Here is a 12696-nt window from a genome sequence, read left to right as displayed (position 1 = left end):
CGGACGCAAGAACATGGCGCTCGCGCTAGCAGACGACGCGGTTGTCCTCACTAGAATATCCTCACCCTCAGTGGAGCGGGGACGCATCGATACACCCTACACGGGGGCCCGTAGCGTCACTAGGGGCCGGTAAGCCGAAAACGCAAACCGTGTGCTAAAACGCGTTTTACCGTTTTCACCGGTAAACGGAAACTCCGGCTTCCGGTAAACGGTAACGCAAACACGAGAACGATCGAATGCTAAACGCTTGTAACATACAGATGAAACTTGCAGTATACAAGTCCGAGTGTTGCTTTACAAAATCTTTTAAATTGAAAAGCACAGTAGCTATGCTGTTTTTGCTTTTAGATTAAGTTCGTTGTTGCTGTGCAGTTTACGTACAGTGGCCGTCCAAACTTGGAATTGAATGTTCGGCTGTTTTTCAGACGTTCTAAGTACGTCCGTGGGTGCTTGGACACTCCCCCATTCCCCCCCAAATAAAAAGGCACCTGGATCCGACCCTGCTCTCAACTTCCTTTTCTTTGCGCCCGATCCATAACTTGTAGATTTTTTACTGCCGTCCTTGTCAACTGACATCTGATGCCTCTTGTAGGAGAAGATAAAACGTTTCAGTTATTTTTCTTTTAAAAATCCAGAATGTACCTCTTCAGAAAGCTCTAACGCTCCAGTTGTCTTGCAGGTCTTGAACACCGCAGTTGTTGCTTGTATGATAGAGCTGCTGGTGCGCGTTATTCCTGCGCTGCTGGTCACGCACCTGCAAAGTTTTTTTGTTGACTGTACCTGGAGAACGAAGTTGGCTTTGAATTTGGGGAATGTGGCGGCGCGATTCAATCTGATTCAATTGCACCCGCCGGCAGCGCCACCACAAGTGTCCGCTCCTCCATGCCCACTCTCGACACTCCACCAGGCCACCAGGTATAGTGAACTAGAATGATCTAGTGGCGCGAACGGCGAGGAAGGGGCGTGCTCTTCTGTGTAGAAAACACCAGGTGGCGCTGCTGCGCCATCTTCGAAAGGCGCCGCCGCGGCAGGCTGTCGCTGTTCCGATGTTGGGTAGTAATTAACCCTTAAAAAAAAAATGCTACTCGTGTCTGGCATTTCCGTACCTTGCTAGGAACGTTTTGTTGCAAATCTGCCCGTTTGAGCGGTAGGGAAACGGCTATAAATCGAGTTGTTTGGTGTCGTCTGCTACCTGCGCCGACGATCGATGCGAGCGTACGCGTTCGATGTGCTGCCGGCGGACAACTGCTATGTTTAATTCTTTACGAATGGATTTACTTTTTATATTTACTGTAATAAAGTCCCGGCATGAACCTACTTGTGAATTTCACTCTACAAAAGCAAATTATACCCAGTATTCACGCGTCCAGTAGCACCCGGCTGATTTTCTCAGCAGCAAAGTTTGCAATAAACAAATTACCTTCAGAGGAAACTTTCCCCAGGCACTTAGTGCTGAAGGCAGCGTCTCCAAATGTGTCGTTTGAGATCGCAGCTTCTGTGTTAGCACGTGTAATACATCACTAAACCTCCTAGTTGTCATGGCCCCTTTGCAGGCCGAACTGCTGTCAGCTTCTTGCAGCACACTGTTCGCAACAGCTAGGGAATATATGTCACCGCTTCCGCATAACACACCACGAAAAGAATGTTTGCGACGACACTTTGTCGTCATGTGGATAGAAGAGCACAGATTTCTCGTGAAAATGTCTAGCTTTTTTTTTTTTCGTATCGATGTCGTATAGCGAAACGAACGTTTCGATCGTCGGCACAATTTAGCCGGCACCAGAGCTTTGAAGGAAGCTTGACTTCTTGAAGATGGCTCATTGTGAAAGCATCATTCCACAGAACTTGCGACTTCATTTGATGAGCACTGCGGAGAGAGAGCCTCGTGTTGTGGCTGGTGCACCTCACCTTTTTCGGCTCTTCAGCTTGCTTGCTGGCTGCCGAAACTGAAACTCTTGTCCGCCTTTTCCTTTGCGGCTTCCGCGTGCATGCTCCGCGCAGAATTCGAAGCACAGTCAGGCAGGATGGTAGGTACAGCACCTGGAGCCAGTGACAGCTTCCCGCGTACAAGTCGCACTTTACAGCCGTTTATTACGTGGATGTAATCACGCAATAAGCACTCGGGCTCAAAGTGGCGCTCACCAACGGCTGAAGATATGGTCAAGAGTTTGTCCAGTCTTCCCAAATTTTGTCCCCACTTTTTGCACAGTTCATCGTCCAAAGGAGCGGCGAACAAAGACGCCTTGGGAGCACCTGCAGGGTAACCACTGTGACAACCCGGAGCAAAGCAATAGGTGTCCGTCCTTCGTTTTGACATCGCGTACCCGACCTGGCCAACCTCTATTCGACAGCACTCGCAATAACTATATTCCTGACGATTGTATACCTCTTGCTTCTGTGGAACATCACGGAAACGTAAAACACGCAGAAAATGAAAGGCCGGCCTCAGCCATAAACAGACGGAGAGTTTGTCCGACCGCGCGCCGCCAACGTATCGCACATCCGCTCGTATCGTCTGCGCCGCTAGCAGACGATTTGTTTGTAGCCGTTGCCCGATGGCTCAAACGGGTCTGATAAGCAACAAAACGTTCTTAGAAAAGTACAGGGACAACAAAAGTGAGCATCTTTCTTCCATAAAGGTTAATTACTGTACCACAGTAAAAAACGGCAGCGGCAATAGCTGGCGAGCGCCCCAAGGAACGGCCCGTGCAACCGCGGTACCGTTTTCGAAGAAGGCGCAGTGGCGCCCCTGGCGGCGGTAGACGCGCTTTGCTTCAGCCCGAACGCTGCAAAGCGCTCCCGTTCGCGCCACTGGATCAAGACATTCTAGTTCACTGTACCACCAGGCCTGCTGCACAAAATTATGGGGCCGGCCGAAGACTGCCTTTGCTGCCTTTGGACCGGAGGCGTCACATGAGAAGTTGGTATGGTAATTCAAAAAGAAACATAGAGAAATCTAGCGCCAGATCGCGTTCTGAGCAGCCCGCGGTCTTAATATAATAGATGCGCACAGTTTTCTTGCTTCATTTACATCGCGAGTGCTGTGCAGTTTCAACCTTGTAGCTCATGCGTCAGCAGCGCAAAACTACTACTTGGCTGCAAATGGAGCAGCTTGTGTGTCTTGTGTGTGCGCACTAGGAAGGGTTTGGCGGTGATCGACGGTTGCGATATCGCGTCCCTTGACGAGCCCTACAACGGTAGTTCATTTTCCTCGTCGACGCAAGGAGCCTCCGAGGAAGGGTGGCGGAAATCCACCCGCAAGGCCGGCGTCTGATAGTTCCCTCTCAACCTTCGCCACTTGAAGGAAGTTTGGCAGTCGTCTGGAAAATCGAGTGAGGATGATGTTGTCTCTCGCACGAAGGCTGTACCTTCGGCCGGCGGTGTACAGGCAAGCAGTCAATCGTTATTACTCGCGCTTGTTCTTTGCCAATTTCCAGTGGTTTTCGTTAGACCAGCAGCTGAGGGGGCATGATCAGTGGCTCGCCCGGCTTCGAACTTCAGTAATTTGGACTATTTCAGGGTCACTGCGGCCTTGTGGTCTTCATCGGCAGCATCGCCCCTGGAGCGGTTTAACGAGGCCGTCAAGAGCCTCGACAGCCTGCCCGAAGAGCCTCCAAACGACGTCAAGCTCAAGCTGTACGCGCTGTACAAACAGGTACTTCGCCTGTGGCGAGCACCTTCCGTGACACGTTGCTGTTGTTTTTTTGATCACATTCTTTCAACCTGTGCGGACCAGCTGCCTCTCTCAGAATGACCGGGACGACTTGTCGGTCATCGCCCGCATGCCCGCCTGCGTTTATGCAAAACAAGGCCACGGAATTGCAACTTTGAGCGCGCGTTCACGGGCCGAGTCGAATTGCCCGCTTTAGTTTCGCGTATTGACGAAGACGACAGCTTCCCTGGATTGTTAGATACTGCTCGAATCAGGGCGAAATAAATGTAAAACGCGACGGTAAGTTAACACGATAGCGCGGACGCTGTCCGTGCGCTTGAAACGAAGCAAAGTGTAGACTAAAGCTGCAAAATTGTCCTCTTGAATCGCTTCCATGATTTCCGTGCTCCAGATCTCATTTTGTGCACCAGGCATTCGTGTTTTTGGCTGGAAAATGTGAAGTGCTTCTACCTATCTTTCCACTTGAGTTGAACAACCCTTTTGTGTGATCAACATCCACGGTCCCCACAGTACAAGGCTGGGGTGGAAGCTGGGCCTTGTGCTGATAAACGGGGGCCTTCGCACAGGCACTGCATCCAGATTGCCGTATTTGTCTCGCCATCTCGTGAACAGTTTTCTCTACTTCCACTTCAGCCGTGTGGCATAGAAATATAACCAATTATCACAAGTGCCTTTTGTGAGCTTGGTGAACAGATTCAGTCTGCTTGCATCCCTAAGCTGTCAGCGAGCGTAGTGTGAGCACAGATGGCGGGCTTTTCTGGGCGTGATGGTGTGGTACGTCTTTTGACCTAGGAAGGGCCCGGTCACTTGGCACCATCAAAATAAGGCACTGGAGAAACGGAGGGTGACACTCCTCACGTGCATACAAACCCAGCTGCAGAGATCCAAAACTGGAGTGTCCTCAAACGCTGGAAGCTGGGCAGGTGTTCTGACCCTTGTGGCGTAATGTGTGGGCAGTGTGAACGACTTCGTGCCTGTTCACTCTTAGCTTCAGCCATAATAAAAATTTTGTGTTGGGCTAGTTATGCCAAAGCGGAAGGTAAACAGGAGAAGACCCACCAAAAAGGGCGGTGAGGGTACGTGCTCGGTGCTGACCTGACCGTGTAATAAATTAGCACAGCTCTCACTGAACTGTGCCAGCTACAACATTTAGTACCAAGACCACACCTTGAGGGCCCCCAATTTTTTAGCTGTCTCCCTCACCTGAAGTTGTTGATTAATTTTCTTTTGAACTCTTGCTTTAATCGCCGGTGGCGGTGGCTCAGTGGCTAAGGCATTGTGCTGCTGAGCCCAGGGCTGTGGGTTTGGTACCGGCCACAGCAGCTGCTTTTCTGATGGAGGCTAAAGTGAAAACGGCCGTGTGTCCAAATCCCCAGGGGGTCAAAATTAATCTGGAGCCCTGCGCTACGGTGCGCCTCGGAGCGTGAAACCCCATAATCTGAATCTTGCACTGTAATCTCCAAACCGGCAGGTTAGCTCTGCTGGTAGAGCGGCTCTCCTAGAGTGGCTCTAAGTACAAAACCTTCGTCTGGATGACTTTTGTTTCACTGTCAGGACCCTGAGGAAGCTGTGTTAGTGGGACAGCAGCACTGCTGCACTCATGGAGCAATGTGCTGTGGGGCCCAGGCAGCCACAGCTGCTGTACTCCTTCACACGTGTGCACAAAGGACGAGATCGCCACCAACCGGAAACGATGATGGCAACAGTGAGACACAAGTGTACGTTTGCAGCTGTAACCCAGTGCAGTGACAGCTGGAGTGGGAAGAGGAGGAAACGTGCTGGTTAAAAGAGGACACCTGCACAGTGTCGTTCATTCCCCCACACCGATGTGTCCTTACTTTAATGCGTGAGAAATCTTTACCAAGAACGCCAGCTGTGACAGCAAGACGTGTCATTGGCAGTGCTTAGACATTCAGTGGCTGCGGTAGTGTATGTGTAGGATATTTGTGGGAGGAAAACAACCCAAAACAAGAAGAAAGTACAAAAAGTAGAAGTAACTGTAAATGGTGAGTGAAAGTTGAAATAATGATCAAAGTTGGTTGAGCATAGTGATTTAAAAAACAGCGCAAAGAACAAGTAAGAGCAGGCAAACACCAGCACCGACTTGCCACTAAGGTTCATCTTGCGGGCATTCGGGATTGATGCAATTACGTGTCATGTGCACAAAACAGGAATCAAAAAGGCAACCCTGCAATAGCAGGTGTTGGCTATTGCACTGTGCTTGCATGCAGGTTCAAAAAGGCACATTCCCTGTGGCTGAAATACGAATAGAGGCAACACCTGCACTTTTTCATTTGCCCAGCTTATTTCAGCTGCTTCACGATAAGGGAATCATCGCTCTTGCATAGTCCTTTACTGTGAGCAATCTTCGGCACGCAGCCACAATCGTGACAGTGACCCTGAATGGCCTAGTTAACGCTGTCGTCATGTTCCCTACAGCAAAAAAATAGTTGGCAACCGGAGGGAAATGGCAGGAAAGTTGTTATAGCATACAGTGATCAGACTTCACGCCATCTAAAAAAGGTGGGCAACAATTTGATGTTAATGTTGTATTCTCAGTACCTCCTAAGCTCCTATGCCATTGCAAAAAAAAAGTAACCCTGGTGTCCACGGAGGCTGCGGCATTAAAACACAAAGAGCCATTTGTGAATTCCGATGAAGGTGTTGTTTACGGCATGCCACTGACATGCGGCGATATGCTTCCCCTGCCTAGATTTCCTGTCTGCGCATCTGCATGGAAGCAACACATCAGGTCGAAATGAAAGCGGAAACGCAGCCCGTGATAGTAAGGCAACTTGTTCGCTAAGGTTTAACAGCTGAAGTGTGTGTCTTCTTTTGAGCACTTGCTCAAAATGCTGCCAGGTGCCTTCATTTTACATTTGCATACCTCTTCAGAAAAACGCCTACCAGCCATGTTGCGCCGTTCAACCTCTGTGACTCCAGAAACCGTCGGGCAGAAAAGTGTTGGGGGCGGTGATTCGCAGAGGAGCTGAAACTTGGGCTGTTTGGTACATGGCTCTGAAGGACAGCAGCGGTTCATCAGGTGGGACTGAGAGCCCAAGAAAAAGTGGTACAGGTGGGCCTCAGCTGGGACCGGAAGACCAGCACTTGTGCTAAGCTGGGCTTCTCCTTCTGTCCTGTCCGATTCAGCAGCGCCGCTTTCCTTCAGGGTTTTCAGGATGTGGGCATTTCCGGCTCCACTCTTGGTCGGCACAGCCCCAGTGGCACCCCCCTCTCTCTCCCCCCCTCTCTCAGGCCACAGTGGGGAAATGCACCGCCTCCAAGCCCGGCGTGTTTGACCTGGTGGGCAAGGCCAAGTGGGACGCCTGGAACACGCTCGGGGACATGCCGCAGGTGACTCTCGTTGTGCATGCAAGGGGCTGCATTAGTGTGTTTGGGCCTGTCTCGTCTGCCCCTCCTTGGGCAGTGCAGTGCAGCTCTTGGGCAGTGCAGAGCTGCTCTCGCAATGCAAGTTCTGTGGGCAGACAAGAAAGAGAGGCAATAAAATGAGTGAAGCAAAACAAGAAATCAGTTCTGAATTAAAGTTAAACACTTTTGGATGCACTGGGCGTACTCTGCACAGAGTTTCGATTGTTTGTAGAGTTTTAGTTTTCTGTAGGGGTATCCCGAAATGTCTGACCTGTGTGGTGACCAAAGACACTGAAGTGGTGCAAACTTTATGCGCGGGTTGCAACAGATTAATCGGTAGCCATTTACTTCCAACCTTTGCGTAATATTTTTATTATTTTCAAGGTCTCGATGTTACATGCCGTTTCTGGACTCTGTGTACAAACTGCAGCGCTTCTGAGTGTAGGTCGCAGTGCAAGCATGGGGCTGCTTTGCTGCACACTGGCCAGCATGGGGCCTGCGACTCTATCATGCTGGCTTTCCTCAGCTTTTCCCACAGGCCTCCAGCATCACCATCAATGTGATTGCAGAATAAACAGTTCTGCTGCTAATAATGTTAATAGGCAAAGCCAGTGGCATCATTTGTGGCACCCCCCTACCCACAAATATCGGCAGAGGTCACGGCTCTGTGTGTGCCCTGGCAAAAAACATCAAGTATAAACATTTAGCACAGGGGAAGCCAACATTCTTGGTCTTGCCCTTTGTTTCAGCAAACTCCACCATGTTACAAATACTAAATGAAAAAAATGTGCAGATGATTAAGTGGCTTTTGGCAATACATGAACTATTTCTGCCTTTGTACAACCTGCGTTAGCAAAAGTCCTACAACGGCACAAAAAGGCCTCTTTAGCTTCTTGTATGCCCAGCCTTGCCTTGGAGACCAGTGGTGAGCGAAGGAAAGTGAAGAGAATGCAGGATTGTGTCCTTCCTGTGAGAGTTCATCTGCCGTGACATTACAGAAACAGAACTGGCCGATAGGTGCAGCTATATTCAATTAATAAATGAATTTGAAAGTTGCAGAACATCAGTCTGTACTTCAGCTTCCCACAATCAGTGATGGAGAAGCAACAAGTGGAGAAGCCTTAGACATAAATAAGGTGGAATTCACTGAGCCCTGGTGAGTTGGACCATAGCCTCCTGTATAGCCTACTGTGCCTGCTCTATTGCCCCGAAACCCATTGCAGCAGCCCGTTCCCAGGTTTTTCAATGGCCATGCCGATGTGAACTGCTGTTTCAGGCGGAGGTGAACTGAAACGCACCTCGGCGTCATCTGCTGCGCGAAGGCGTCTTCCACAAACAAAAGTCCACAAAACGGCGAGCTTGGACTTCATGAGCCAGTAAAAAAGACCGAAGCTTTATGCGTGGCGTCGCAGAAGTGCTCAACTGCGTTCAGTGTACAGTTTCCGCCTGCACGCTCGTCCTCTTGGGTTCGCTACGGCAGTTTCCATACAAAATGTATACATGATCTCATGGTTGTCATTGCGATAAGAGACGATTAACTTTTCTGCCACTCTGTAGGAGTTGATAAGTGAAAAATAATAGGGCGCGTCAAAGCACGCCGATAGGCAAGCCGATAGGGCGTGGCACGTCGCTTGACCGTTCAAAGCAAAAGCCACCTAGGGTCATGGCTTCTGGGAAGGTGTCTTGAGCCTGGGAGGGTGACAGCATGGCACTTCCTTAATCCTTGTTCAGCATAAGCTGATGGTAGCTGATAATGTACTCCAATGGAACTGCAGAGGCCTCCTGAAAAACTTGGACGATATCTATGAATTGCTGTCACAACACCAAATAAGTATTGTGTCTCCAGGAGGCACGCTTGAGGACGAACCAAACAAACTTCTTAAAGAACTACTCTGTATTTAGGAAAGACAGGGATGGCTGCAGTTTGGATACAGTCAGGATCCTGAAAGTCCTCTCACACCAGTCTTCGGGTACTGACACAAAGTGCCTATTGGGCTTATTCAATAGCCTTGTGAGGTCCCGGATCGACTACGGGTGTCTTGTTTATCAATCTGGTGTGAGAACAGCACTAAAGATGTTAGACCCTGTCTACCATCTTGGCCTTCGTCTGGCTACAGGTGCTTTCCGAACATGCACTGTTTTAAGCCTGTATGTGGAAGCCAACCAGTGGTCTCTTGAAACACAGCGGAAGTACACTGGTTTGAACTATGCTCTAAAAGTGACATCCTTGACCGGACACCCGAACAGCACTCTACGTAACCAGGCAGTCAAGCTTTCTGAAAAGCGACCTGCCATGGCTGAGCCATTTCTTCTGTCGGTGAGGGCACTGGCCACAAGCCTGGGAATATCCTTCACTGAAGCTCAGAAAACCAGCTTTGCTGACTTTGTCCCTCCATGGGATCTCAGTCCTATCTCTTGTGATCTCTCTTTTATGAAGATTGACAAAAGAACAGCTCCAAAGGAATTAATTATGCAGCACTTTTTGCTTTTGCAGAACAAGTACAGAGCATCTGACTTCTACACAGATGCTTCCAAGTCAGCTGGTGCAGTATCATGTGCTGCACATGGTCCAAACTTTTCCACGTCAGACTATGCCTAAAGCCACTATATTCGCTCCTGAAACACACGGCCTCGTATTGGCTGTAGAATATATTATTCAGAACAATTTCCAAAAGTCAGTGATATTCACAGATTCTCAAAGTGCTGTGCAGGCTTTAGCGTCAGGAAAGTTACAAAAAAATCCATTCTTTAATCAATTGATAAAACTGTGCTCAGCCCTCAAACCAAAACTTGAAATCAGTCTATTGGGTCCCAGGTCACTGTGGCATAGCCGGAAATGAGCAAGCAGACAGGAATGCTGTAATTGCAGCTTTTCGGAGTGACCTAGATATTCAAACCGTCCCGTAGGAGGATCTTAAAGCGTACGTACGTAAGAGGCTGCGCGACCAATGGCAGGAAGATTGGAATGGGCAAACAGCAAACAAATTGCGCATGGTAAAGCCCAAGTTAGGTAGATCGATCACTGAGAAACGGGACGGGATCACAGACTGCGCATAGGCCATACCCATGCTACACATGCGTACCTGTTGAAAGGAACAGAACAGCCACGCTGCTTGAGGTGTGGAGGGTTGTTAGTCATTCACGTACTGGTAGAATGTGAACTACTTGAACCGCAAAAAGGCTTCATTTTCCAGAATTGTACGCACGCATGATCCCTCAACACCCATTGCTCAACACCCAATAGGCGCCACTTTTCTCTGTTAACCGTGTTTTTAAGTACCTCTCAGACGTCGATTTTTTAAGGTACGTGTCATATCACCCGTGAGCCGAGCCACCATCGCACGCTAGAACCCAGTAGGGCCTCTCATTGCTACCGCAAAGACGGTGGCAAGGGGTGCATGTAGAAAATTCCTGTCACAGTGACAATTGTTTTTACTTGGCCCTCTACACCAATTCTTTATTTAACAGAAATTTGAGATACTTTTTGTTATATATTCTGTACTTTATATTCCCACTTGAATAATGCTCACCATAGTACTGGCGCTGTTTCACCTTGATGCCCTTGCGCCAAGAAAACCTAACATCATCATCATCATCAACAACAGTCGCAGGTGATCAGGCGCCACCAGTTCGACCCTTGTGTAGGTCAATCCACTGTGTGCCGCTCTTGAGGGCCACTCCTGTGTGTGAATGATGATCAGTCTCCAAGTTGGAAATCAGATCAGTTTTGTGGCACTCTGAGAATGCTGAATCCGCGCTGTGGGAAAGCTCGACGTTTGGTTGGACACTACTTCCAGATTATTCGTGCATTTACGGCACTTGCTTTTTTATGGTACTGTTAATTGCTTCAACGGGGCTGTGGATTATGCTTTCATGCACAGCAGAAGGGGTGAAGTATCGCACTCATGGGGATCCACAGCGTTGCGCTTCGCTAGCCCTAGCAAAAAAGAACAATGACATGAAATTGATATAGTAGCTCACAGCTGTCTCACTTGGGTAATTCGTATTGTTCTACATGCAAAGCACAGCACACGTGTGTGATCACCCGCAGTCGCCCAAAAGGCAACGATAAACTGCGAGTCCCTCCTTTTGGTGCAGGAAGTTGCATGGTAGGACGCAGTCCTGCAGTCACAATGAGGTGTGCGGTTCCCCTCTCCTCCCCCAGCGTCTCTGCTTGAGAGCAAGCTTATCCCCGTACAGCAGTGCTGGTCCTGCAACTCTGACGTCCAGGTCTGCGTAAGCACTAGTGCCTAATGAGGAGGTGTGGCCTTGCAAATCACGTGCTGCTTTTGTTTGCACATCGTGCTCCGTAGCATTTGCTGCTAGTACACCTCGTCCCTGTGCGTGCGGTGCCGTCGCGTTCTCTCTGCATGCTAGCCGCAGCGCTTTTCCTCTCTGCCCCCACCTGCGACAGGAGAAGGCTCAGGAGGAGTATGCCGCCCTGATCGGCCAGCTGGCCGGCTCCACTGGGTCGCGGCCGAGCCCTGCTGGCAGCGGGGTGCAGCCGCAGGGCGACCTGGTGTGCAGTGTGGAGGACAAGGGCATGGTGGTGCGCTTCAACCGGCCCAGCAAGAAGAACTCCATCACGCTGGAGATGTACGACACGATGGTCGGGTGCCTCAGGGAGGCCGCCGAGCGCGACGACGTCCACTACCTGGTGCTCACGGGCACCGGGGACTTCTTCTCGAGCGGCAACGACCTGGGGAACTTCATGAACCGGCTCAAGACGGGCCTGCCCCCCGACGTGCTGGCCAAGGAGGCCGCCGAGCTCGTGCGGTGAGTCCTCTGGCCTCGGGAGGGAGTCCTTGCGATGGCAGCAGAAACGGCTAATGAGGGGGCTGTTATCAGGGGTGAGACAGCTCCGCGTATCGTGCAGCTTTGATACAAATTTGCTTTCCTGCGCCAGGCTGCTCCAAAAGCTTGAGAATCGCAAAAATTGCCCCAAACTGTTTTAAAACAGTCCGAGAGCCAAGGATTTTAATGCTCCCGTCAGTTTCACTGAGGAAAAATGCTTACTGACGACATAATTTTCCAGCACCCCCAAGGTGATGCTGTATATAAAGGTTTAATTGATTAGTTTTTCCGAATGTCACAGTGTCGGGTTGCGGAAGTTGTATTCTGTGAGTTTTTTAAGTTTTACATCGAAAACCATTGCAAAGTCTTGTAGAAAAATACTTGTGTACTGAGGCACCAAACAACTTGAATAAGTTGATGAAAAAACAGCAATTTTCCGAGCTCCGTCCAGAACGACATTACTGGGCATCTTGGTGTGGGGAAGATAGGAAAACATGGCCTCTGGGCGAGGAAGGTGCTCGTGGTTCAGGCAGAGCGCTCTACGCTAATTTGTACCGTGGTTTTGGTTAGGGAGTGGCTGGGATCAAATTTAGTCATTTGATGTGTTGCGGGAAGTTGCGAAACTCAAAAGACGGGAGTTCATCAAAAACGTGGTGTCCGATAGCGGGACGGGCTATTATTGCACGCTATTAATAATGGCTAATCTATCTGAAGTGAAATTTCATGCAAAGCGGGAAGTGGCTAAACGTACCAACGTTGCTCGATTGTAGTGAACGTGCACCTTGGGGACTGAAGTGGGAGGGGCGACGACCGTCACCTCGCTTTGCTCAACTTTTGCCGTGGCTCTACCCTCGGGCGTA

At 49.8% G+C, this 12696-nt stretch overlaps 1 protein-coding gene across 5 annotated transcripts in view; it reads left to right on the top strand.

The window, feature by feature from the left end:
* Positions 1 to 851: 851 nt before the first annotated feature.
* LOC144158144 (enoyl-CoA delta isomerase 2-like) overlaps positions 852 to 12696 on the top strand; it is a 46494-nt gene continuing 34649 nt past the window's right edge. For 2 of the 5 annotated variants that reach the window (XM_077688807.1, XM_077688805.1), the window contains exons 1-5: positions 852 to 915; positions 2847 to 2924; positions 3520 to 3655; positions 6929 to 7027; positions 11457 to 11818. In XM_077688807.1, coding sequence (XP_077544933.1) covers positions 2914 to 2924; positions 3520 to 3655; positions 6929 to 7027; positions 11457 to 11818 — 608 coding nt within the window. In that variant the 5' untranslated portion in view covers positions 852 to 915; positions 2847 to 2913. The remainder of the gene's footprint in view (positions 916 to 2846; positions 2925 to 3519; positions 3656 to 6928; positions 7028 to 11456; positions 11819 to 12696) is intronic. The other 3 variants (XM_077688804.1, XM_077688803.1, XM_077688806.1) reach the window with 2 other exon arrangements.

The sequence above is a fragment of the Haemaphysalis longicornis genome, unplaced genomic scaffold (assembly GCF_048455015.1).
Source record: "Haemaphysalis longicornis isolate Haplotype H1 unplaced genomic scaffold, Haemaphysalis longicornis Haplotype H1 scaffold_10, whole genome shotgun sequence".
In the NCBI taxonomy this organism is placed as follows: Eukaryota; Metazoa; Arthropoda; class Arachnida; order Ixodida; family Ixodidae; genus Haemaphysalis; species Haemaphysalis longicornis.
Note: the sequence above shows the minus strand (reverse complement) of the source record. Positions and strands in the feature narration are given on the sequence as shown.